This window comes from Erinaceus europaeus, chromosome 7 (assembly GCF_950295315.1).
Source record: "Erinaceus europaeus chromosome 7, mEriEur2.1, whole genome shotgun sequence".
NCBI classification, from domain to species: Eukaryota; Metazoa; Chordata; class Mammalia; order Eulipotyphla; family Erinaceidae; genus Erinaceus; species Erinaceus europaeus.
In genome coordinates this window covers 84197767-84224253 of record NC_080168.1, presented here as the reverse complement: position 1 = coordinate 84224253, position 26487 = coordinate 84197767, and the positions used below count along the sequence as shown (strand labels likewise).

The 26487-nt window shown below is 42.0% G+C and overlaps 1 protein-coding gene across 3 annotated transcripts in view; it reads left to right on the top strand.

Annotated features, from left to right (window-relative positions):
* LOC103112193 (serine/threonine-protein kinase Nek5) overlaps positions 1–25377 on the top strand; it is a 66783-nt gene extending 41406 nt beyond the window's left edge. The window contains exons 11-17 of one of the 3 annotated variants that reach the window (XM_060194886.1): positions 4265–4331; positions 6784–6903; positions 8268–8354; positions 12427–12519; positions 20858–20984; positions 23155–23283; positions 24874–25377. In XM_060194886.1, the coding sequence (XP_060050869.1) occupies positions 4265–4331; positions 6784–6903; positions 8268–8354; positions 12427–12519; positions 20858–20984; positions 23155–23283; positions 24874–25010 (760 nt within the window). In that variant the 3' untranslated portion in view covers positions 25011–25377. The remainder of the gene's footprint in view (positions 1–4264; positions 4332–6783; positions 6904–8267; positions 8355–12426; positions 12520–20857; positions 20985–23154; positions 23284–24873) is intronic. The other 2 variants (XM_060194885.1, XM_060194884.1) reach the window with 2 other exon arrangements.
* The last annotated feature ends 1110 nt before the right edge of the window (positions 25378–26487 follow it).

Here is a 26487-nt window from a genome sequence, read left to right as displayed (position 1 = left end):
AGTTCATCTATTTTGTTGCCCTGCTCTGATACTGTTTTAGCTTGTTCAGCTAGTTGCCTTCTTAGCTCAGCGATTTCAGCTTTCAGCTCTCTAATAACCATGAGATAATTAGAATTTTCTTCCATTTTCTCATTTGTTGTTCCTGCATTTCTGATTACAATTTTTTCAAATTCTTTACTCACTCCTGTTATTATTTCCTTAGCTAATGTTTGGATGTTGAACTCGTTGTTTTGTGCTTCACTCTCTGGAGGACTTTTAGCTGGACTCTTGTCCTGGTTCGAGTCTCCAGTATTTTTTTCTTGTTGTTTTAACCATTTTATATATGTTAACAGTTTTTTCAATCCCTGAGTTGGAGCTCAGTGGTGTAAAAGTCTCTTTTTTTTCCTTCCCTGTAGGCTATGGGAACCTGAGGGTTTTTAAACTATCAATAGGCTTCTTAGCTTAATCACTGACTCCTGACCAAGAGATAAAGCAGGCAGAGATAATCTAGTGGTTATGCAAAGAGACTTTCACAGCCCCTCAGCTATGCCACCGAGGTATAGGTCTTCTCCTGAGTTTCCCGGCTAGATCTCTGTGCCCTGGTGTCCCTCCCTGTTGCTGCTCCAGATTCTGAGGGTAGTAGCAATGGAGACTCAGAGTTGCACTTAGTGAGTCTCTGGGGAGTCTTTTCCTCCCTTCAGCTGTCCCCTTGTTGTGGAGCAGACTGGAGGTGGTGTCTCCACTGATAAACTGTTGAACTGTTAGCAGCCACTTAATCTCTCCTTAGGCCCCTCTCTCCTCTCTGTCACCAGCCACGCGTGTTTGTACTCACGGGTGATTTACTGGGTTCCTGTGGTCATTCTAGTACTGTCTTGTTGCGGTCCGGGTGGTCTCCTTTGGTATTCCTAGTTGATCCGGGAGAGGAGAGGAGAGGAGAGGAGAGGAGAGGAGAGGAGAGGAGAGGAGAGGAGAGAAAGCGATCTGCTGCTCGTAGCTCCGCCTCCGGAAGTCGAATCCCATAGCACATATTTAATGACTTAGATGATCATGAAAAATTGTGTTCCAATAGTTCAGACTAATAATCACACATGTCTCAACTAGTAAGTAGCATGTATTTTGCATATGGGCTGGGTGCAGCCACAATATTCCCTTTCCTTTATCTTAGACACTGGGAAAAAATGTCTTCTACTCTTTGTCTAGATATGAAAACTGTCAAACCACCATTATTTTGATTATATGAGATTTTATCTGTCTGACTGCTGTCACATGCAATGGGAGAAAATTCCTTTTCTTGTCTTGTTCCCATCATTCTATCAGACTTTCTCTCTAGCTTCCTCTCTTCTCTCTCAGAGCTCCAAGTCCTTGGGTGTTTTACTAGTCTGGAGAGAGGGAAAGCTGTACAGAGTTTTTGGCAGGAGAGGAAATAGGAGGAGAGAACCCTGAGGTGGTTGAGTTTTCTTTGTTGTAGAGATAACATTACAAATGCCAATTAGCTTTCTGTGAGAGGGCTGACTGCCACAGCTAGCCCATTGAGTCAGGCATTACCTGTGTGTTAGACACCAGCCAGGCATTAGAAGTTCATAGACCTGATCTCTTCTAATTCTCATCTAAACCTCTGTGAGATGGTGCTGTGTCCATTTTACAGACAGGGAACTGAGACCCAGAGACCTTAACTAATTTGTCATTTCATTGTACCACTTTTTTTTGGGGGGGGCACCAGAGCTTTGATTCCAACCATCTTGGACTCATTTTTTAATTGTTATTAATTGATTTATAAAATAAAAAATATTGACAAGACCATAGGATAAGAGGGGACAGTTCCACACAATTTCCACCACCAGAGTTCTGTATCCCATTCCCTTCCTTGAAAGCTTTCCTATTCTTTATCCCTTGCATGGACCCAGGGTCATTATGGGGTATAGAAAGTGGAAGGTCTGGCTTCTGTAGTTGCTTCTCCACTGAACATGGTCACTGGCAGGTCGATCCATACTCCCAGCCTGTTTCTATCTTTCCCTAGTGGGGCAGGGATCTCGAGAGGTGGGGGTACAGGGTACACTGGTGAGGTCCCTCTGTCTGGGCAAGTCAGGTTGGCATCATGGTAGCATCTGCAACTTGGTGACTGAAAAAAAAAACATTAAGATATAAAGAGTACAAATTGTTTAAAAGTCAGGAAACTAAAGGCAGGAATATTGCAGATGAAGATTTGGGGTCTCCATTTTGGAAAAAGCTAGTAGGTCTACTTTAGGTATATTCCAAGGATCCCTTGACTTTACTAATTTTTGCCTGAAAATGACAGCTAACATACAGGTAGACCAAAGGACCATATGGGGAGATGGTGTCAGAGTTGGAAATGACTAGAAAGCTGGATCAGGGCAGTAGCTCCCAAATATGGAAAAAGTATCTAAGTATCATTTTTTAAAAAATATTTATTTAATTTATTTATTCCCTTTTGTTGCCCTTGTTGTTTTATTGTTGTAGTTATTATTGTTGTTGTTGTTGGATAGGACAGAGAGAAATAGAGAGAGGAGGGGAAGACAGAGAGGAGGAGAGAAAGATAGACACCTGCAGACCTGCTTCACCGCCTGTGAAGCGACTCCCCTGCAGGTGGGGAGCTGGGGTTCGAACTGGGATCCTTATGCCGGTCCTTGTGCTTTGTGCCCCCTGCGCTTAACCCGCTGCACTACAGCCCGACTCCCCTAAGTATCATTTTTATGGTGTCTTTTTTTGTTTGTTTATTTTGTTTTTTAGGTCTTACTGTTTGCTTGCTGTTTTGGATCACTGCAAACTATTGTTTAAGGTGTATATTTGTTTTAAGATGTATATTTCCTGCTTCACCGCTTATGAAGCGACCCCCCTGCAGGTGGGGAGCCAGGGCCTCTAACCGGGATTCTTTTGAGGGTCCTTGTCTTTGTACTATGTATGCCACCACCCTGCCCCCTCATTGTATCTCAATGACTAATTTATTAATTTGACTCTTTATAAACTGGGTACTATTTGTTATACTGCTTCTAAAAGAGTGAGATCTGGAATGGTGGTTCTGTCTTTGGACCTGGTTATCCACTGAGTCATATCATATAGTTCACACTGCCATCTAAAATATGGTTGAGAGTCAGAGGGAGGGTTCAAGGTCCTGGATCGTGATAGCAGAAGAGGACCAAGTGGGGGTTGAATTGATATGTGGAAAACTGGGAAATGTTACACATGTACAAACTATTGTAATTTAGTGTCCACTATAAACCATTACTTCCCCAATAAAGAAAAAAAATAAGTAAAATAAGAAAAAAAATCTATCAGAGGGATAAAGGATAGGGACTTTTCCAACGAAGGGATATGGAACTCTGGTGGTGGGAACTGTACGGAATTGACCCCCCTTATACCACAATCTTGTTGATCACTATTAAATCATTAATAAAGAAATTTATGAGAACTAAAAATAATTGGAAAGATTAAAAATAAATAAATAATGTTAAAATAAAATATGGTCGAGTAGCCTAGGAGGTGGTATAATGGATAAAGTGTTGGACTCTCAGGCATGATGTCTAGAGTTTTATCGCCAGCAGCATATATACCAGAGTAATGTCTGATTCTTTTTCTCTCTCTCTTTCCTCATCTCTCTCATTAATAGATAAAATCTTCAGAAAAGCTGAATAAAAATAAAATATGGTTGATTTTTTTTTGGCAACTAGTAATAACAAATTCTTTGTAGGAAAGTCTACAAAAAAGAGATCTACATATATGTACATATTTATATCTGTATCATAGATATAGACTGATTTGTCCAGTATTGTGCTGGTCACATATGAGAGGCAGCTGAAACTTCAGCTTTTCATCCATTAAGGATATGGAGCCAGTACAGTAAAGGGGTGGACACCATTGTACTCCCAAGGAGCTCAGTAGGAAATGGAGCAGACGACACTCAAATTAAAGATGCAATGAGGCTGTGTGTTAGAGACCCATACAAAGAACAAGAAGTGCCTGGTGTGAGTTTACTTTTCTTCTCTAACATATAGACTATGGAAGGGTTGATGAACAATCACTGGGTCAGACTATTGTTCTGCTTTGTCTTTTTCTTTTTCTACCATTTGCTGTTCTTTTTCCTTCTCTTCTTCTCTATGCCAAAGATTTTCTTCACCACCACACATATTCTGTAATTTTGAATTACTTCTTGAACTTGGAAGCTTCAAGCAACAGGTGAATGGTGACTCTTGCCACTAAGCTGAGAATCCATTTGTGCTAAAAGGTAATTAAGATTTCTATTCCAGTTGAACCTTGTTTATTTCTTAAGGCCTGCTGAATACCTGCAGAGGAAATTTGAAGCTCAACAATACAAACTGAAAGTGGAAAAGCAGTTGGTAAGTAAACTAACAGGTATGCTAGGCAATCAGGAATTTTCTTTTTAAATGTGTTTTCTTTTATTATCTTTATTTGTTGGATAGAGACAGCCAGAAATCAAGAGAGAGGGGGAGATAGAGAGGGTGAGAGACAAAGAGACACCTGAAGCACTGCTTTGCCACTTGCAAAGCTTTCCCAGTACAGGTGGGGACTGGGGGCTTGGACCTAGGTCCTTGCACATTGTAACATGTGGGCTCAACCAGGGATGACGTCACCACCCGACCCCGCAGTCAGGAATTTTCTATTCCCATATATTCACAGACCAGATCTGTAAAACAAAGTTTGTTCTGAAAACAAACAAACAAAAAGGCAACCAAGTCTACCCATAACTCTTCCCCAATTGTTGTCACCAGGACTCCTCTGCTGCAGACTGACTTTTCAGAGAGAGAGAGAGAGAGAGAGAGACCATGGTACCACAGTTTCTCCAGTGCAGTGGGGGCCAGCATTGAACCTGGGTTGCATATATGGCAAAGTAGATTCACTATCAGGTGAGCTGTGTTGTCATCCCACTTTTTCAGTTTTTAGTAACTAAAAAGAAATGATGGGACCAGGCCTGAGTCAGGGCCCAAGACACCTGGTTTCTGCTCAGGTGCTATTATTTGCTGTACGTGCCTTAGGCAGGTCATGCAATTTCTCTGAGATTCAGTTTCTTTTTGATACATGATAGTTTGGGAGTAGATGTGCTCCAAGGCCCCCTGCAGTACTATCATTCTTTGCTTCTATTTTATTAGAATTCTGCACATTTTCTTGAAAGTGGTTATTACACTTGAAATGAAGCTGAACTTTTACCCACAAATACAGAATCAATATTGGGAGGGATTTAACCCTCTTATTTTGACCAGTTGGCTCAAAAGCTCTAGTTCCAGTTTCCTACCTGATCTCATGCTCTAGGGATGGCTAAATGTTCATAGGACTTTAATTTTATAATTGTAATTTACCAGCTCAGAAAAACACATTGTGTCTTACATGGTGCTTTAAAATATTTATTGCTGGGGGTCAGGCGGTAGTGCAGCAGGTTAAATGCATGTGGCACAAAGCACAAGGACCAGCATAAGGATGCCGGTTTAAGTCCCTGGCTCCCCACCTGCAGGGGAGTGATTTCACAAGTGGTGAAGCAGGTCTTCAGGTGTCTATCTTTCTCTCCGCCTCTCTGTCTTCCCCTCCTCTCTCCATTTCTCTCTGTCCTGTCCAAAAACAAACGACATCAGCAACAACAGTAATAACCACAAAAAGGCTACAACAACAAGGGCAACAAAAAAAGGGGGGGAAGGCCTCCAGGAGCAGTGGGTTCATGGGGCAGACATTTAGCCCCAGCAATAATCCTGGAGGCAAAAAAAAAAAATAATAATAGGGTGGGGTTGGTAAAAAAATAATAATAATTATTATTATTATTGCTTAGGGAAAGCAAAAGAGATAGTTTTACAAATTTTCTTTACTTTTTATTTTTGAATTTAAAAAATATCTTCTTTATATTATTTATTTCAATGAAAGACAGATATAGATGGGGAGAGAGAGAGAGAGACACCAGAGCACTACTCAGCTCTGGTTTATGGTGGTACTGGGGGTTGGTGATCTGAGCCTCAAGCACTAAAGTCTTTTGCATAATCATTGTGCTGTCTTTCCAGCCCTTTCCTTACATTTTAAGTGTTTCTTATTTAAATTAAGAAAATTCTACTGGCTGGAAGTCTGGTGGAGGTGCACCTGGTTGAGCTCACATGTTAAAATTTGCAAGGACCAGGGTTCAAGCCCCCGGTCCCCACATGAAAGGGGAAAGCTTTGTGAGTAGTGAAGCAGTGCTGCAGGTGTTTCTCTTTATCTCTCCCCCAACCCCCGTCTATCTATCTCACCCTATCCTCTCAATTTCTGGCAGTCTCTATCCAACAAATAAAAATAATAAAGAAATTAAAATTCTACTGGCTCACTATAAGAACATTAAGTTTGGTTGGTGATATGCTTCTTTTTTAAAAAGAAAAGATAGGTGGTACACCTGGCTGAGCACACGTGTTACAATGTGCAGGGACCCAGGTTCGAGCCCCCAGGTCCCCACCTGCAGGGGGAAAGCTTTACGAGTGGTGAAGCAGGGCTGCAGGTGTCTCTCTGTCTCTCTCCCTCTCTATCACACCCCCTTCCTCTTGATTTCTGGCTGTCTCTATCCAATAAATAAAGAAATAAAAAAAAAGGAAAAGATGGTAAAATTAGATTTGGGGGCTGGGGAGATAATATATGGTTATGAAAAAAAGCCTTTTATGCTTGAGACTCTGAGGTCCCAGGTTCAATTCTTAGCACCACCATAAGCCAGTGCTCTGGTAAAAACAAACAAACAAGCTTCTCTGGAAAAAAAATCAAAAAACACCTAAATCAACTTTTCCAAAACACAAGCATATGTTAAAAATCATTTCATTCAAATAATAGGGCCTTCGTCCATCTTCTACTGAGTTGCATCAGCATCAGCAGAGGCAAGAGCTAAGAAGAAATGGGGAAGAACCTAGCTTCCATGACCTGCAGCTCAAGAGGAATGAAATAAAAAAGCAGGTTTAAAACAATCTATTGCCATGGCTACTTGTGTACTTATATCATTATCTTTCATACTAATATAGAGTAGTGCATCAAATGTTCATTTGTGTATGAGAGAGACACCTTGCACAAATACTTACTGGGCACACTCGTGTCAGATGCCACACTGGGGACTTCCAGGGATACAGCGACAGCCATTTTGCCTCCTCAGATAATACAGCCTAGTTCAGAAGGGTTTTACCTTATACTGATGAAGTCACTGTCCACCATAACAGTTCTGAAATCCGTGTTTGTTTCCTAGGGTAGCTTTTCAGAGTACAACAATATGGATGTTTTGTTTCTTTTTTTTTAATATATATTTAATTTTATTGTATTTATTATTTGTTAGATAGTGACAGAGAGAATTGCGAGGGAAAGGGTAAAGAGAAAGAGAGATACCTGCAGGTAGGGACTGGGGGACTTGAACCTTGGTCCTTCCACATTGTAACGTGAACTTAACCAGGTGTGCTGCCACCCAGCCTCTAAGCTGGGTGGTTTAAGACATAAATGTATCATTTCACAGTTCTGGAGACTAGAAGTTCAAGATCAAGATGTTGGTAGAGCCACACTCCTTTAGAAATCTATCAGGGAACCCTCCTCTGCCTTTTCCTAGCTATCGCTGGGGTGTCAGCACCTGCATTCCTTTCCTGACAGCTGCATAGCTTCATTCCCTGCCACTGTCTCATGGCATTCTCCTGTGTGTCACTGTCTTCGTCTGCCTGTGTTCTTAATAGGATAATAATTGTACTGACATTTTTTAGTATTTATTTATTTTTAGATACAGGTAGAGAGGCAGAGGGAAAGAAAGAGAGGGAGAGGGAGAGAGAGAGAGAACAGCACCAAAGCTCCCTTCAATTCAGTGGGGGCCATGCTCAAACTTGGATCACATACATAGAAAAGCAGAACATTATCCAGGTGAGCTATTTTGCCAGCTTGTCACTAGTCATATTGAAGTAGGAGCCTACTGTTCTGCACTGTGACCTCATCTTAGCTTAACTAGACACCTGTGCAATGACATTATCTCTGAGGGATTGAGGATTTGGACTCCAACATATTCTTCTTGAGGAGAAACTTTTCAACCTACAATAGGATTATATATGAAAGTGGCTGTCATATAAAGAAACTGTATGTCATTAACACATTTGGGGGCCGCTCTGTGAGACTGTTCTAGGCTCTGCTTCTTCTCATAGGGAATGAAACACCACAGCTTAAATGTGAGGCAGTTCATCATTCTTAGCAGCAGTGGGTCTTCTGGTTCTTTTTGTGTATCGTGCTTTTGAAGTCATTAGCAGTGAGCTGGGGAGATAGCAATTTAACATTTTGGGGTGGGTGTTGTTTTCCAGGAATACTGGAAGCAGTTAGAGAAAATACGTCAACAGTACCACAATGACATGAAGGAAATTAGAAAGAGGATTGGGAGTGAACTGGAGGTAAGCTCATTTGCCTAAAAGAAGTATTGTTCTGTTGATTTAGAAGTGTCAACGAAAGTGAGCAGTTGTAAAAGTAATGATTTCAACAGAGAAAAGATAAAGTTTTATCTCACATACTTTTAAAAAATTATCTTTATTTATTTATTGGCTAGAGACAGCCAGAAATTGAGAAGGAATGGGAAGACAGAAAGGGACAGTGAAACACCTGCAACACTGCTTCACCATTTGCAAAACCCACTGGGGGGCTGGGGGCTCAAACTTGGGCCCTTGCACATTGGTAACATGTGCACTCAACCAGGTGCACCATCAGCTGGCCTATCACATACTTTTTAAATTATTATTATTAAGAAAAGGCACTGAAGTTTTAATCAATGAATCAATTTATTTTTTATTTTATTTTACTATTTGTTTATTTACCACTAAAGCACTGCTCAGCTCTGACTTCTGGTGGTGTGGGGGACTGAACCTGGGACTTAAGAACCTGAGGTATTACAGTCTATTTGCACAAACCTGTTATTTCCCATATCCTCTTCTCCCTCTTCTTCTTCTTCTTCTTCTTCTTCTTCTTCTTCGTCTTCGTCTTCGTCTTCTTCTTCTTCTTCTTCTCCTCCTCCTCCTCCTCCTCCTCCTCCTTCTCCTCCTCCTTTTCTTCTTCCTCTTCCTCTTCTACTTTTTGTCTTCTTCTCCTTCTCCTTCCTCTTCCTCATCTCTTCCTCCTCCTTCTCCTTCCTCTTCCTCATCTCTTCCTCCTCATCTCTTCCTCATCACTAGGGTTATCACTGGGATTTGGTGCCTAGATAACTCCACTACTCCTTGTGGCCATTTTCTTTTTTACTTTTCTTTCATAGAACAGAAAGAGATAGAGTAGTGGGGTGGAGGGAGGGGAGAGAGAGAGACACCTGAAGTACTGCTCGACTGCTATGAAACTTCCCCCCACAAGTGTAGTCTGGGAACTTGACTTGAGTTTGGGTCCTTGTGCATGATAATGTGTGTCCACTATCCAGTGTGCCACCACCCCAACCCTGAAACTTTGCTTTGTTATGGTTTACTTGAGACTACCCAAGATGCTGAAGCTATCTGAGGTTCTCAGTTAAGAGTGGTTATTATTAAGCATAACAAAAAATAGGGCTAGTGGTGACACACCTGGTTGAGCGCACATGTTACAATGCACAAGGACCCAGGTTGGAGCCCCTGGTCCCCACCTGCAGGGAGAAAGCTTTGCAAGTGGTGAAGCAGTGCTGCAGGTGTCTCTCTGTCTCTCTCCCTCTCTACCTCCCCCTCCCCTCTGGGTTTCTGTCTCTATCCAACAAATAATAAATATAATTAAAAAAAATATCTTCTGATTGTATTCTTCACAAATCAATCAGTGAGTATTGACTGAGCAGCTTCTTTACTCCAGAACTGGATTAGATGCAAAAAGTAAGTTCAGGACCACAATGTGGAGAGGAAGACTAGCATTTATCAAGTCCTGCTATAATAGCATACGCTCATAAGGCTCCAAAGTCTGTATAAGGCAACATTTCAGTGCAATTGAGATGATTTTTTTTAAAGTTCTTTAAAGATTGCACACTGAAAGGGCCAGGCAGTAGTGCACCCAGTTGAGTGCAGATGCTACCATGTGCAAGGATCAAGGTTCAAATCCTCAGCTTTATGACTGGTGCAGCACTACTGCTACAGTCTTATCCCTAACCTTCCCTTCCCCCACTCAATTTCTCTCCAAAAAAAAAAAAATCTCTACAAAAAAAAAAAGCTACTGGGAGTGGTGGATTTGTTATGTAGGCACCAAGACCCAGAGATAACCCTGGTGCCAGTTTAAAAAAATAAAATAATAAGATTATACATTGGAAACTCATTTTTCCCTCTCTCAGGTCACTGCTGCTTCAGACCTAGCTGGCATGTGTCTGGAGGCCAGGCTAGATGAAATCACAGGGAAGCTTAGATGCTGGAGAGTCCATCTGTGGCCTGTGGGCACCAAGGCGACTCAGAGCACAGCTGGTCTCCTGTCTAACACACACTTGAACTACACACTCATTGAGTAGAACCACACGCTACTGAACTGATCCTTCTCTCTCTCTCTCCACATCCCAGAGTGCATATAGATGAGCCAATATCTGAGTTAATATAGAGAAGCATAAGACGTAGGGAATGGTGTGTACCAGACCCGGAAGGAGAGCTTTCATATAATTAAATTTTTTAATAATTTTTTTATTTGAAAGGACAAAGAGAAATTAAGAGGGGAGAGGTATAGAGAGGGAGAGAGAAAAAGAGACAACTGCAGCACCAATTCATTAGTTGTGAAGCTCCCACCCCCCACAGGTGGGGACCAGGGGCCTGAACCCAGGTCCTTTTATTACATGGTAATGTGTGTGCTTAACTAGATGCACCACTGTCTGGCCCTGCTGTGATATACTCCCCATAACATAGCAGTTAAGCAACTTACCTAAAGCCACTTAGTACAAAGCAGACTGAATAATCAGCTGATTCCAGAAACTCCACTTTCTTTTTTAAAATTTTGTTTTTAATTGGGGGATTCATGTTTTACAGTTGACAGTAAATACAATAGTTTGTACATGCATAACATTTCCCAGTTTTCCACATAATACAATTTCCACTGAGTCTTCTGCCATCATGTTCTAAAACCCCACTTTTTTTTAAATTTGTGATTAATAATGGTTGATAAGAGTGTAAGATTATAAGATATAATTCTACACCACACCCACCACCAAAGTCCTGTGCCCCCACCCTCCCAAGAATACCCACCCTTGTTCTCACAAAGTCTTAGCAGAAGCTCCACTCCTGCTAGCACATGCACTTATACTTAAGAGTCAAAAAAGGTAATACACACATGCATGCACTAAAAACCAATTAAGGTTAAGCCCTGGAAATTCAGAGGAGTGAAAAGTAGCTGAAGGAGGAAGAAGGTTTTTATGGAAGAGGAGAGGTTGAGAATCTAAAGTGGATCTGAGAGGAAGAGTGGGGTTTCGAGAGGCAGCACTAGGTGGAGTGGTGGTGGTGGGGCAGGGTGTGTGTGCTGAAAATGGGAGACCCAGTTCAGGCTGAGAGACTGAGGACCGGATGTGCTGGCTGGGTGGGTGGGTGAAGTCTCTCCAGAGCAGTGTCTTCTCAGCCTTATGATGTTAAAGGTCAGTTTGTGATGGGAGGCCTGAGTCTAAGAAAGCTGGATAGCAAACCTTTGTAGGGAGACTTTGGAAGAAGCACTGGGGACGCCAAGGTAGCCAGCAGGACAAGGAGCAGGGATGGCCCCCACTAGCATTTCCCAAGATGGTCCATGGACAGCAAGAGAAAGGTACTGCTACACAAAGGGCCCTTCAGACTCCAGCTGAAGTTCCCAAAGGAGCCTCCATTGCTGACAGAGAACAGATCTCTTTGCTGTTGTTTAAGATCTGTTTATCTGGAGCCGAGTGGTGGTGTATTCAGTTGAAATACACAGCCATAGGGAGTCGGGTGGTAGCGCAGCAGGGTTAAGCACACGTGGCGCAAAGTGCAAGGACTGGCTAAGGATTCCCTGGCTTCCCACCTGTAGGGGAGTCGCTTCACAGGTGGTGAAGCAGGTCTGCAGGTGTCTATCTTTCTCTCTCCCTCTCTGTCTTCCCCTCCTCTCTCTATTTCTCTCTGTCCTATCCAACAACAACGACATCAACAACAATAGCCACAACAACAATAAAAAAAAAAGAAAAAATACACAACCACTCGAGTTTAAGCCCCCAGTCCCCACCTATGGGGGCTGGGCTGGGGGTGGTGGATTTCAAGAGCAGTGAAGCAGTGCTGCAGGTCTCTCTCTTTCTCTCCCCCCCCCCACTTCATACCCCTTCCCTCTCTACCCAATAAACAAATTAACTAAAATAAATAAGAAACTCAACAAACAACAACAACAAAAATCTATTTTGGGAAAGAGAACCAGAGCACAGCTTAGCTCTGCTATGAAGTAGTGCCAGAGATTGAACCCATAGCCTCTGAAACCTCAGGTACACACGATGATGCTCTACCAGGTTCAGTTATCTCCCTGCCTCCAGAGAACCAGTTTGTTAACTGTGTATAATTCATATTAAAGGAGGACTTACAAATCAACCATCAAACCTACTTGGTGAGGAAGAGTAACTTACCAGTCAAACAGGAGTCACCTGAGGAGGAAGCACCTGTGCAGGTAATGGTGGCCCACTCTGATATGGGCTGTGTGACCTCACTGTGAGGAGGATCACATGGAAAATGGAAAAAAAAAAAAAAAAACTTAAAACAAGCGTGCCCAGGGTTCTGCCCCAAATGCTCTGACTGTGCCCCAGTCATCCTACTTTACAGAGCTGGCAGGTGAGGTCTGAGAACGACTGGCACTGGAGTGAGGGAGGGCAGCTTCTGCGTGGTGTTCAAATCCAGTTGTAAGACACATGGCTCGGTAACTCTGATGGCAAACCTTTTCATGCCATCCTTGAGTTTTTCATGGGAGTAGAGAGCTGGGCAGAGCTGAGTTCTGTATATATCAGGAATATCAAGACCAGGGAGGTGGCTTGTTGGTAGAGCACAGACCTATGTTGGGCTCTGGGTTTGATCCCCAGTAGCACATGAAAGAGCAACAAAGTCAAAGCAAGTAGAGCTCCATGGATGGTAGAGCAGTGCTTTGGTGTCTGTCTGTCTGTCTCTCTCTCATAATAAACCCATGCAGCAGATTAAGCGCACATGGCGCGAAGCGCAAGGACTGGAGTAAGTCCTGGTTCAAGTCCCCAGCTCCCCACCTGCAGGGGGGTTGCTTCATGGGTGGTGAAGTAGGTCTACAGATGTCTGTCTTTATCTCCCCCTCTCTGTCTTCCCCTTCTCTCTTGATTTCTCTCTGTCTATCCAACAAGAACAACAATAACAACAACAAGGGCAACAAAAATGGGGGAAAAAAGCCTCCAGGAGCAGTGGATTCGTAGTGCAGGAACCGAGCCCCAGCAATAACCCTGGTGGCAAAAAATAAAATAAAATAATAACTGAGCTGAAGGGGTGGTTTAGTAGTAAAGTAATGTATGAGGCTGGGTTCAGTCCGCAGCTCCATGGCGCCATATTAAACATATGTATCAATACTGATTTCAGTATCTTTCCTTCTCTATTCCTGTTTTATTTGTTTGTTTGTTTTACCAGATCATTCCCCAGCTCTGACTTATGGTAGTGTGGGGGATTGAACCTGGAATTCTAGAGCTGCAGGCATGAGAGTCTTTTTGTACAACCTTTGTGCTATCTCCCTCACACTCCATTTCTGTTTCTGATCTCTAGCTGTATGTTTCCCCTGATATCTGAAAGTTGGGTGTTCCTGCTTGGTATGATTTGGTAGGTTAGTTTCTGGGTTTGCTGATGCTATTGCCACTACTTTATATAGAATAACTTTCATTGATTTTTATAAGATAGGGAGAGAGAGACAGACAGATAGACAAACAGAGCTCAGAGCACCACTCCACTCTGTAATGGCTTGTAGTGGTGCCAAGGATTGGACCTGGGACCTCTGGGGCCTCAGGCATGCATGCAAGTCTGATGTCCTAACACAAAGAACTATCTCTCACCTGGCTAGAATAACTTTTGAACAGTCCCAGTTCCCCTAAAATAACCTACTAAATAATACCAAATAGGAGTGCTCTATTTTTTGGATGGTGGCAGAAACATGGACCTATATCTGTTTCTATCAAGGAGCCTCAGATGTTTCTGGGTTGGGTGGGTGGTGGTGCCATTTACTAAGCTGAGAGAGAGTGAGAACCATCAAGAGCTGTACATGACACCTATTGCATTAGAGAAGATCTAAGAGCTATGTTCCTGCTTTGGGGCTTTTGCCCGCAGTGCTCCCTGCCTAGTACATGTTTTCCACCAGACATTCCAGGATTTAAACCAAGTGCTGAATAAGATTTTCTTTCATTTGTTTGTTTGTTGTTGTTTTGTGCCACCAGGGTTATTGCTGGGGCTTGGTGTCTGCATGACTCCACTATTCCCGGTGGCCATATTTTCCTTTCCTCTAGATAAAATGTGAGATAGGGAGAGAGACAGAGAGAGGAGAGGCATTGCAGCACCACTCCACAGTTTGTGAAGCTTCCATACCTGCTCCCATGTGGTTGCCTGGGGCATGAACCTGAGTCCTTGCAGCTGATAACGTATACTTCACAGTTTAACACATAAGCCTGAAGCTTAGAGGGAAGGGAAGTTGAAGCCAGAAGATACATGTTTAAGAGACACTGCATAAAGGTGGCATTTAAGTCATAGGAGTTACTAATACCACCTTTACTCAGGGCTCAGGACTGCATACTGAGAAAACTCTACATCTAAAGTCACCTCTTGGAGCCAGTTGTTGGCACACCTGGTTAAACGTTCACATTACAGTGTGCAAAGACCCAGGTTCAAGCCCCTGGTCCCTACCTGCAGGGGGAAAGCTTCATAAGTGGTGAAGTAGGGCTGTAGGTATCTCTCTCTCTTTCCCTCTCTACCTCCCCCCTCCTTTCTCAATTTCTGTCTGTATCTAATAAAAATAAATTAATTAAAAAGTAAAAGTACAGTCACCTCCCCAGTGTTTTATTTTATTTTATTTATTCCCTTTTGTTGCCCTTGTTGTTTTATTGTTATAGTTATCATTGCTGTCTCTGTTGTTGGATAGGACAGAGAGAAATGGAGAGAGGAGGGGAAGACAGAGAGGAGGAGAGAAAGATAGACACCTGCAGACCTGCTTCACCGCTTGTGAAGCGACTCCCCTGCAGGTGGGGAGCCGGGGTTCGAACCAGGATCCTTATGCCAGTGCTTGTGCTTTGCGCCACCTGCGCTTAACCTGCTGCGCTACAGCCCGACTCCCTCCCCAGTGTTTTTTATTCCTCCTTCTTCTCTTCTCTTCCTCTTTCTTTTTCTCCTCTTCATCCTCCTCCTTCCTCTTATCCTCTTCCATCCTTCTCCTCCTCCTCCCATTCGTCATTGTCTACTCCCCCTTCTCCTCCTTCTTTCAATTTTATTTGGTAGAACAGAGAGAAATTGTGAGAGGAGAGGGAGACAGAGAAGTAGAGAATGACACCTGCAGACCTGCATCACTGCTTGAAGCTTCCTCCCTGCAGGTGGAGAGTGTGGGCTTGAACCCAGGCCCTTATACATGGTGACATGTGCTCTCACCTGGGTGCACCACCAACTGGCCCCCTCCTTTGACTTCTGGTCATGTAATTTCATAGTCTTCTTTCCTCCTTGAATTTGCCTGTCAGTTTTCAGAGACCTTTTATTCTCATAAGCTATATAATTTTTTTGTTTCCCTGCTTATGAGCATAAGCTTCTTAAAGGAAGGACCCTGCTGTCAAAATTACTCTTTTTTTTTAAATTTTCTTTTTCCTAATTAGAGCACTGCTCAACTCTGGTCTATGGTGGTGCTGGGGATTAAACCTGGGAGTTCTCTTGGGTTTCTGAGCCATGAAAGTTTTTTGTATAACTGTTACCCTATCTCTCTGGCTCAAAATTGCATTCTTGAATTAGATGAGGTTATGTTGGACTAGAAAAATAAGATTACCTGGAGAATTTTACCCACTAGGATGTCAGTGTTAAATGTATCATCATTCCAACTTAATAGATCATCACCCCACATTTCTAGTGAATTATTATTAATTATCCTTTACAATGGTAGGCTTTTGCTCTCAAATTAGTCGCAGAAAGTCAGAAATCAGATAAAGTCAACAGACCTAATGCTGTTAATTTCAGGAGTTGTAATAATGTTGCTTGATCACTATTATATGATAGATGTTGAATTTTTTTTCTCTAAATTTTCAGGATATTGAAAGAGACTTGAAAAAAATTAGACTTCAGAGTATAATGGAAAGTAAAAGCCCAGAAAAGATTTGTAAAGCTAAGGTAATAAACATTCTGATCTTTTGGTGTCACATAAAGAAAGCTGGGAATCCCCTTGCAATCTGGATCCTTACAGGGTTTTCTTCTATTATTTGTGGAACTACCTGGTCTTGTGCTGTTAGACTAGTGGTTTTCAGTATCTTTAATGTCAAATTGGGGGTTGTAATTTATGATTTTTTACTGGATTGATTGCTAAACTAAAAATGTTTTTTCTTGATTTTTTCTAGAGAGGGGTAAAGTTCGAGATTAATTTAGACAAATGTTTTTCTGATGAATACAGCCTCCAAGATGAAGAGGTATGACATTACATATATACTTCCATTAGTAGAGATGAGAAGAGAATCTTAATTGCATGCTCCATAAAATTATTTCACTAGAGTTTCAAGAGAATTTTCTTAAATCTTCCTAGTAGGATGTTTAATGGTGTCTTCCAGAAACAATGAATATACTCCTGCTCTTTTAAAAGATGAGGTTATTCCCTTAGATGGACTATTTCAGTTTATTTTTATATTATAGAGGAGCTGTTTTCCTCATAATATTACACTTCTACCATAGCCAAATCAAAATCTGTGACATACTTACCCAAAAATGAAGTACCCTGAACTATGCATATTTATTTTGGGTCTTATCTCTGTGTGTATTTTAAGAGAAAACGCACTAGACAAGGATTAAGAGGGCGTTTATTAGAAGAAGCTAGTACTTGCACACACACGCACACACACAAAGAGAAAGAGGGGAGGCATTTTCTTTTTTTTAATTTATTTTCCCTTTTGTTGCCTTTGTTGTTTTATTGTTGTAGTTATTATTGTTGCTGTTATTGATGTCATTTTTCGATAGGACAGAGAGAAATAGAGAGAGGAAGGGAAGACAGAGAGGGGGAGAGAAAGATAGACACCTGCAGACCTGCTTTACCGCTTGTGAAGCGACTCCCCCACAGGTGGGAAACCAGGGACTCGAACCGTGATCCTTATGCCAGTCCTTCTGCTTTGTGAAGGCATTTTCTATAAAGCAGAAATGCCTTTATTTAGGTCTAATTTAGCTATTGATAACTGTATTGATCTCTTATAAATCTCAGTTCTACATGTGGATTCTCATTGACACAGCAGTAAATAGACAAGTTTGGTAGGCTCAAACCTCATTGTATCACTTGAGTTTAATGTCCTTGCCACATATAGTGTTAGGGACTAAACCCAAGATCTCAAACCTGCTAAGAACAGTGCTCCATTAAGTGTGCAGCCTCCCTGATCATTTAATTTTTCTAACTTTTACTAGGTATTTCATATCAGAATTAGTTGTTTGTGTTCATATTTCTTAAAATTTGCCTTTGAAATGACTTAAAGGTATGAATATATATATATATATGTATATATACATATATATATATTTCTGTGTCATTCCTGATACTCAATTTCTTACTTTTAGTCTTTACCAGTTTAAAATTGCTTAATGTTATCATTTCTTTGTGGTATTTTAAAAATCTTTTTATTTATAAAATAGAGATATTGACAAGACCATAGGATAAGAGGGGTATAATTCCACACAATTCCCACTGCCAGAACTCCCTATCCCATCCTTCTCCTCTCCCCCTTGAAAGATTTCTTATTATTTAATCCTCTGGGAATATGGACCCAGGATCATTAAGGGATGCAGAAGGTCTGGCTTCTGTAATTGCTTCCCTGCTGAACATGGGCATTGGCAGGTCAATCCATACTCCCAGCCTGTCTCTCTCTTTCCCTAGTGGGGCAGGTATTTTGTGTAAATAACTGGTTGTATTTTTTTTTCTTCAGGAATTTTAAACTTTATTTGGGAAAATTAAGAACTTTCACATGTTAGAGAGAGAGAGAAAGGAGAGAGAGAGAGAGAGAGAGAGAGAAAGAAACCCCAGGGCTCTCTTACTCAAACATGTTGATGGAGCATTCACTTTGCGTCCGATGAGAGTGAGTAAGCCTAAAAAGCAGCTTACTCACGTTGTGACCTAAGCAGAGAGAGACTCACAGGGTGATCTAAGCAGAGAGAGCATGAGAGAGAGAAAGAAGCCCCCTACTCACATCTTGACAGGAGGCCCACATAGGTAGAGAGAAAAAGAAAGAGAGAAAGCAAGAGAAGCCTTTGAGAGCTGGTACTCACATGGTGACCTGGACAGACAAAGAGCTGGCCATGCCCCACATGTCTAGCTTTTAACATTTAAGCCCTGCCTCCATCTTTTGAATCAGTTGTATTTTTATGTTTAATGGACTTCATGGCCTAGGAGCAATTGAGGCAAATTCATGGCAAATTCAAGCAGAAGATACAGAGGTTTCCCATCCTTCCCTGACCTCATAGATGGCACAGAAAAACAGGCTCTTCTCCCTTCCCCCCATTAACATTCCCCCACTGGAGGCGAATATTTCTTACAACTGAGTAACTCACACTGGCATGTCACTGTCATTCCAAGTCCGTAGGGATGTCTGTGTTCCAACTACCTTTCAGAGTTTCGCTAGCATTCTGCTAGGTAAAGATTTTCTTCTGTAGGGTGGCGCTAGTGCTCACCTTCATTTTTAAAATCAGGTTTATGGGAGGAGAGTAATGGTTTACAGTGCAGTCATTGACACATGGGCGCAATTTCTCATCTCCCTGTGCAAGTTGTCTGTAGCACGCTCACACCCACAGCCTGGGTCCTTTTACATCATCATTAACCGAGACCCCAAGGTTTTCTTCAGTCCCTCCCTTGCCCTCCTTTCCAAGAGTGGTTTGCTTTCATGCAGTACACCATGCCCAGTCTAAGTTTCACTTCGTGTTTTTCCTCTCTGTTCCTGTTGATTAAGTCCTGCATATAATTGAGATCATTCAGTATTTGTCCTTCTCTTTTTGGCTTATCTCACTAATATGATATCTTCATGTTCCATCCAAGATGACACAGGAGAAATGACCTCGTCGTTTTTAATGACTGAGTAGTATATACACCACAATTGCAAATGTCCTGCTATGAACATAGGTGCACAGACCTCTTCTGATAGGTGTTTTTGTTTCCTTTGGGTAAATTCCCAGGCGAGAAATTGTAGTGTCATAGGCTAGGTCCATTTCTAAACTCCAGACTGTTTTCTACAAGGGTTGGACCAGTGTACACTCCCACCAGCAGTGCAAAAACATCTCTTTTCCCCCACATCCCCTCCAATATTTGTTGTTACTGTCCTTTCTAATGTGTGGCATTCTCACAGGTGTGAAGTGAGAATGTCACTGTTGTTTTTATTTGCATTCCTTTGATAATCAGTGACTTTGAGCACCCTATCATATGTCTATTGGTCCTCTGGATCTCTTCATTCAGGTTTCTGTCCGTGTCTTCATCCTATTTTCTAGTTGGGGTTGTTTATTTATTTGGTGCCAAGTTTACTGAGTTCTTTATATATTTTGGTTATTAATCCTTTACTTAAAGTATGTTGTATAAAGGCCTTCTCCCACTCTGTAGGGTTGTTTCTTTTCTTTTTTTTTTTTAAACCATCTTTGGGCTATTAGAGTCCTAGAGCTGTATCAGAGGAGGCAGATCTGGGGAGCTGTCTCTGGGCTGAACCCAAGGAGTGGTATATCCTCAGTGCCTTCCCATTTGTGCAGCTGACCTGCTAGACTAGGAGTCACTGCAGCTTCATGTACTAAATGTTCTTCTTCTTCCCCTTTTTTTCTTTTTCTTCTTCTTCTTCCTCTTCTTCTCCTTCTCCTTCTTCCTCTTCTTCCTCTCCTCCTCCTCCTCCTTTTTCTTCTCCTCCTCCTTTTTCTTCTCCTCCTTTTTCTTCTCCTCCTTTTTCTTCTTCATCTTCTTATGTCATGCTTTCATATACTTTGAAACAGAATGGTCTATCTAATTTGACTAGGATGGGGGTATTAGGAGCAGTTCTAGGAACCTCATTAGGAATGGGTGGCATGGATGGACCTAGGAGGTAGCTCAGTGGATGAAGCCTTGGACTCCCAAGCAAGAGGTCGTGAGTTTGATTCCCAGCATTTCCCTGTACCAGATGCTCTTGTGCTATGTCTATATATTTTACTAGAGCACTGCATACTTCTGGTTTATAGTGGTGCTGGGACTTCAGAACCTCAGACATGAAAATCTTTTACATAGCCATTATGCTCTCTCTCCCACACCCACTCTTCTTTTTCTTCCTCTTTCTCACTTCCTCCTCCTCTTTCTCCTCTTCTTCTTTCTCCTCCTTCTTTTCCTTCTCCTCCTCCTCCTTCTTCTTTTAAATAAAACGTACTTATTTATTTAATCAAAGCCAGGCTTTCACCACCTAGGGCCATTTTTTTTTCAGCTAGAGAGACAGAGAAAGGAGAGACACTACAACATCAAAGCTTCCACCACTGCAGTGAGAGCCAGAACCTAGCAGATGTATTATCCAGATGAGCTATCTTGCCAGCCCTGGGAATCAATTACCTTATGAATGGTGCTGTCATTGTTGACAAGGAAAAGAAATGGAAGCATTCCTCTTTCCACCTTGTGCTAACCTGGTTCCAGGTTTCAAACTACTGATTTTATTTGCTTAATAAACATGCTGGGTACTTACTCTCTATCTTGGTAATTGTTATTACTAGGAGCACAAAACATTTTTCACATTTGTTTTCAAACTGTGCCCCCCCCCCCCGTGAAACATGGTGTATTATTATTATTATTATTATTTTTGCTTTAGACAAAAGATCTACTAAATGAAACCATGACCTTTGAGGATGGCAAGAAGTTTAAGGAATATAGGTATATCAAGGAACATGAAGATAATATGGACAAAGCATTTGAGAAACTCTCTTGTCCAGAAGCAGGTATGTGTCCCTTAAAAGCTATGAGAAGGAAACCTTTTAGCAGTGACTCATCTCCTGCCTCCACTGACCCTTGCCATCAGAGTCCTGGCTTCTCCATCCCTCCCTCTATCCCTTCCTAGTTATGAGAAGCCTCACATCCAGCCCACCCACCTCTCTCCCTCCATTCTGCTTCTTCCTTCAGCAATGTCATCCACTCCATCTTCACTTTCTCCCAGTCACAAGCTCCAAACACACCTATTTTCTGTCTCTCTGATTCCCCCCCCCAAAAAAAAAAGCTCTACTTATAGGAGGGGATAGATAGCATAATAGTTATGCAAAGAGACTATTATGTCTGAGGCTCCAAAGTCCCAGGTTTGATTCCCCAAACCACCATATGCCAGAGCTGAGCAGTGCTCTGTAAAAGAAAGGGAGGAAAGAAGGAAGGAAGGAAAGAAGAAAGATCTACTTATTTATTAATGAGAGACAGTTGAGAAAAGAATCATTCATTGCTTTTTTTTTTTTTTTTTTTAACCAGAGCACTGCTCAGCTCTGGCTTATGGTGGTGTGGGGTATTGAACCTGGAACTTGAGAGCCTCAGGCATGAAAGTCTCTTTGCCTAACCATTATGCTATACCCCCACCCATGGAAAGAGAGAATCAGAACATCACTCTGGCACATGCAATGTCAGAGACCAAGCCCAGAACCTCATGCTTGTGAGTCCACTGTTTTATCTAGTGTCCCACCTCCTAGGCTGTTCATTTTCTCTTTGCCTGCTGAGAAATTTCTCGGAAAAGTCTCCCCAGCACCTCAGACTCAGTGTGTGTACAATAGCACTTCCAAGTGTCCCTTCCCAGAGATCCTTTCTTTTGGATAGTGAATAATGCCCTGGGCAGGCTGTCCATTTCTGTTCTTTGTCCAGGGTGGCTTCTGCTTTGAGAAGTCTCTCCTTCATTCCCCCGGCACTGATTTGGAGCAGTGTTGTGTAGTAGGGTCTGCACAGTAGAGAGGAATTTGGATTCCAACTGATGTGTAATGATGTCCCAGGTTTAACCTTAGGCAGCACCATAAGCCATACATGAGCAAAAATAAAATAAAATAAAATAAAATAAAATAAAATAAAATAAAAGGAATGAGTGATGGCACACCTAATTGAGTTCACATGTTACCATGTGCAAGGACCTGGGTTAAAGTCCCCGCTCCCCAGCTGCAGGGGGGGAGCTTCATGAGTGGTGAAGCAGGGCTACAGCTGACTCTCTTTCTCTTTCCCTCTATCTCCTTTTTGCCTTTCAATTTCTCTCTGTCCTGATATATATATGAAATGAAATAGGTGATCTGTGAAGGAATATTTACCCCTATTAAGTATCAAAATACCCTGTCATTAACACAGTAATGATGCTGGGGCTGAGAGATAGCTCATCCAGTAAAGGACACGCTGTGCCATACTTGAGAACCCAGGTTTGAGTCACTGGCCACTACACAGGAACACCATGAATAGGGGAAACTTCATGATCTGTGGAGCAGTGTTTGGTACATCTTCCTCTCGGTCTATCTCTCTACCTCTGTCTCTCTCTGTGTGTGTCTGAAGTAAAGAAATGGAAAATACAATCAGTTTGGGAGTGCAAGAATCACACAAGTAAAATACAAGTGAAAGAATTTTAAACCCGTTTATGGATTCAGTTGTCTAAGTGTGATCTATGCCTTAGGTCTGCCCAGGCTGCTATGACATAACAGTGCTAGCTCAGTGATGTATAGACAACACCTGTGTGCTTCTCCCAGTGCTGGAGGCTGGAAAAAGTCTAAGCTTACAACGCTGAGATTCAGGCTATGGTGAGGGTGCCAGTCCATTTCCTTGAGTGTGTTCACATGGCAGAAAGGGATGAAGATGCTCTTTGGAGGTCTTCTTTTCAAGGGCACTAAATCCCATTCATGAGGGCCTCATCTGTGAGCCAGGCACATCTCAGGAGCTCACATCCTAGCAATGTTACTGAGCTGCAGTGTGTAAATTGGGAGTTCAGGACCTCAGTTACCTATGTTGGAATGAGGGTAGTAACTTCACTGTGTTTGAATGTGCCGGCCGATAGACTTGCCTTAAGTTCCTAACCACTATCTGGTGACATTAATGGTCTTATTGGCTGCTTTTGAATGATTGAGCTTTTTTTGTTTTTTTTGTTTTTTGTTTTCTCCCACCCAGAACTGCCCCTGGATCAGGACGGCACTGATGCAGCCAACAGGAGGCAGTGGGATGCCCGAGCCCCCCAGACTCTGCTGCAGATGATGGCAGCAGCTGACATCAGCTCCACTTGCTCCATGGGGCCTGAGGGTGAGTCCACCACCAGCTGACACCAGTCCTCAGCAGGGGGAGACCAGAGGAGCGGTGATGCCAGTGCTCCCCCTAATGTGGTAGTGCTCATTTCCCCGTGCAGCCCTTACTTTTACAGGTATTATTTTGTTCCCCCTGCCTAGACTAGGCACCACCCAAGCCATGGGGGTGTAATAACAGAGACATGAGAGCCTCACCTCCCTTGTGGTAGGGGGGAGGCACAAGGAATGATAGGTGGCTTGGCTTTCCCTCCCAAGCGAGCTCACCCACTACCTTCCTTGTAGTGTTTGGCAGGGTTGGTTATTATTATTACTTTTTTTTTGCCTCCAGGGTGATATCTGGGGCTTGATGCCTGCACTATGAATCTACTGCTCCTGGAGGAGCAGAAGATTTTTCCTTTTGTTGACCTTGTTGTTTATCGTTGTTGTTGTTATTGCTGTCGTTGTTGGATAGGGCAGAGAGAAATCAAAAGAGGAGGGGAAGACAGAGAGGGGGAGAGAAAGATAGACACCTGCAGACCTGCTTCACCGCCTGTGAAGTAACCCCCTGTAGGTGGGGAGCTGGGGGCTCGAACTAGGATCCTTGCACAGGTACTTGTGCTTCGCCCCATGTGTGCTTAACCTGCTGCGTCACTGCCTGACCCCTTTAGGTTGGTTATTTTTAATTTTAATTTTTATTTTTAACAAATCACAATTAAAGTGTTAGCTATTCCTAAGGGCTAGGCAGTAGTGCACCCAGTTGAGCACACATGTTACCACATGCAAGAACCTATGTTCAAGCTGAGCTCCCTATCTGCAAGAGAGAAGCTTCACGAGTAGCAAAGCAGGGCTACAGATGTTTCCCTCCTTCTGTCTCTCTCCTCCTCAGTTTCTTTCTGTCCTATCAAAATTAAAATCAATAAATCAATTAGAAATAATAGTTATCCCACAAGAATTAGAGTTCACAGTACAATGAAAAATCTCAAGGTGCTTTAAAAGCCATCATGCTGTTTAAACATTAGCAGTGCTTAGAATGTGACCATAGTTTCAAGGTAAGTCCCTTGACTCAAGTCTAAGCTTCTTGCCTAGTCTATCCTTAGGTTGACAGGTGCTGAAGATTTTTATTATTTATTTTCTGTGTTCCTCTGGATCCCAGTAGGCTAGGGGAGAGTTAAAAATATATAGTGGTGTGATAAGTTGAAATATTCAGGGATATCAGAAGTACCTAATGTATCTCAGAAATGTACTAGCCTGTAAATATTTAATGTATCTCATAAGTATACTAGCTTATATGTATGCTATTACAAAATTTTGAAGATGTAAAAATTTCAGGAAAGTACTTGCAAAGGTAAAAAAAAAAACTAACAGCAAAATGAGAGAATCTCAGCTTTAAAATATGCTAGTAGAAGTTTTAAGACACCATAAAAAACAATTTATAGAGAAAAAAAAAGACTCTCCCACTCATCAACTACATGACTCTAAGCCATTAGACTTTTCTTCCTATGTATCTCACTAACAGAATGAGGAGTGGGCTTACAACCTGCAAGTTTCTAACATTCTGTGACTTTTATGAAAATCCAAGCGAAACAGCATTTCTTTCTTTCATGCCAAGTGAGAGTGATCGGAGGAGTCCCAGAAAACCGGAAACAGTGGTGTCACAAAGTGCCAGGGACTTTAATGAGTGTTTTGGCAGCAGCCCATCTAACAAATAACTCATTTTCTGCCAGTGAAGAAGAATTTGGTATGTAGTTTATTTTTATCTTTTCCTTTGTTGTTGTTAGAGACAGAGATGCTGAGAGGCACAGAGAAAAAGTGAAAGAAAGCACAGCACCAAAGCTTCCTTCAGTACAGTGGGGGCCAGGCCCAAACCTGGGTCGTACACATGGCAAAATAGTGCACTATACAAATGAATGCACTTGGATGAATGCTCATGTTACCATACACAAGGACTTCTAGTCCCCACTTACAGGGGTGTAGCTTCACTAATGGTGAAGCAGTAGTGTGGGGTTTGGTCTTTCTCTCTCTCTCCCTCCCTCCTCCTTCCCTCTTCCCTCTCAGTTTCTTTCTGACTTTACCTAAAATAAATAAATCTTTTTAAAAAAGGAGTATAACATGATTTTTTCAAGGTCCATCCAAGATCGGCTGAAAACGGTGAAGTCACCGTTTTTTACAGCTGAGTAGTATTCCATTGTGTATATATACCACAACTTGCTCAGCCACTCATCTGTTGTTGGACACCTGGGTTGCTTCCAGGTTTTGGCTATTACAAATTGTGCTGCCAAGAACATATGTGGACCTTGAAAAAATCATGTTGAGTGAAATAAGTCAGAAACAGAAGGATGAATATGGGATGATCTCACTCTCAGGCCGAAGTTGAAAAACAAGATTAGAAAAGAAAACACAAGTCGAACCTGAAATGGAATTGGAGTATTACACCAAAGTAAAAGACTCTGGGGTGGGTGGGTGGGTGGGGAGAATACAGGTCCATGAAAAATGATGAATGAAATAATGGGGGTTGTATTGTTAAGTGGGAATCTGGGGAATGTTATGCAGGTACAAACTATTGTATTTACTGTTGAATGTAAAGCATTAATTCCCCAATAAAGAAATAAATTATTTTAAAAAAAAAACAACAATTAAAAAAAAAGGGCAGCAAAAGGGAAAAAAATAAAAAAATAAAAATAAAAGGAGTATAACAATCCCTTGAGGAATTTTGTGAAAAACTTATAAATGCAAGAAGGGGATAAAAATATCTTCAGTTACTACATTGGAAGAAGCTTCAGTGCTGGGTCTCTCTTCCTCTCCCTCTCCCTCTCTCCCTCTCCCACTTCCACTCCTTCTCCCTCTTCCTCTCTCCCTCTCTCCCACTCCCTCTCCCTCTCTACTTTTCTGTCTCTTTCTACCTGAAAAAGTCATCCTGGGCAATAAAGTCTTGCAAAAAAAAAAAAAAAGTCTTCATCCTGGAGAGAGAATGGGAGGGTGTCTAAGCCTTTTCAACTGTTTATTTGCTTTGTCCAAGCCTAGTCTAAATGCCACTAATAAAAGATTTGAATGTTGGGGAAGAGGATAGTGGGAAAAAATTTTTAATGTGGTAATTGGCAACTGATGAAATGTAATGTAAATAGAACTAGTGACTTTGTAGATGGGAACCTAGTATTGCTTAGTTCTCCGTGTCAGCTTGTTTCTGATAGTTGTCCAATGGGCTTCAACTGCTGCTGTGTGGGCA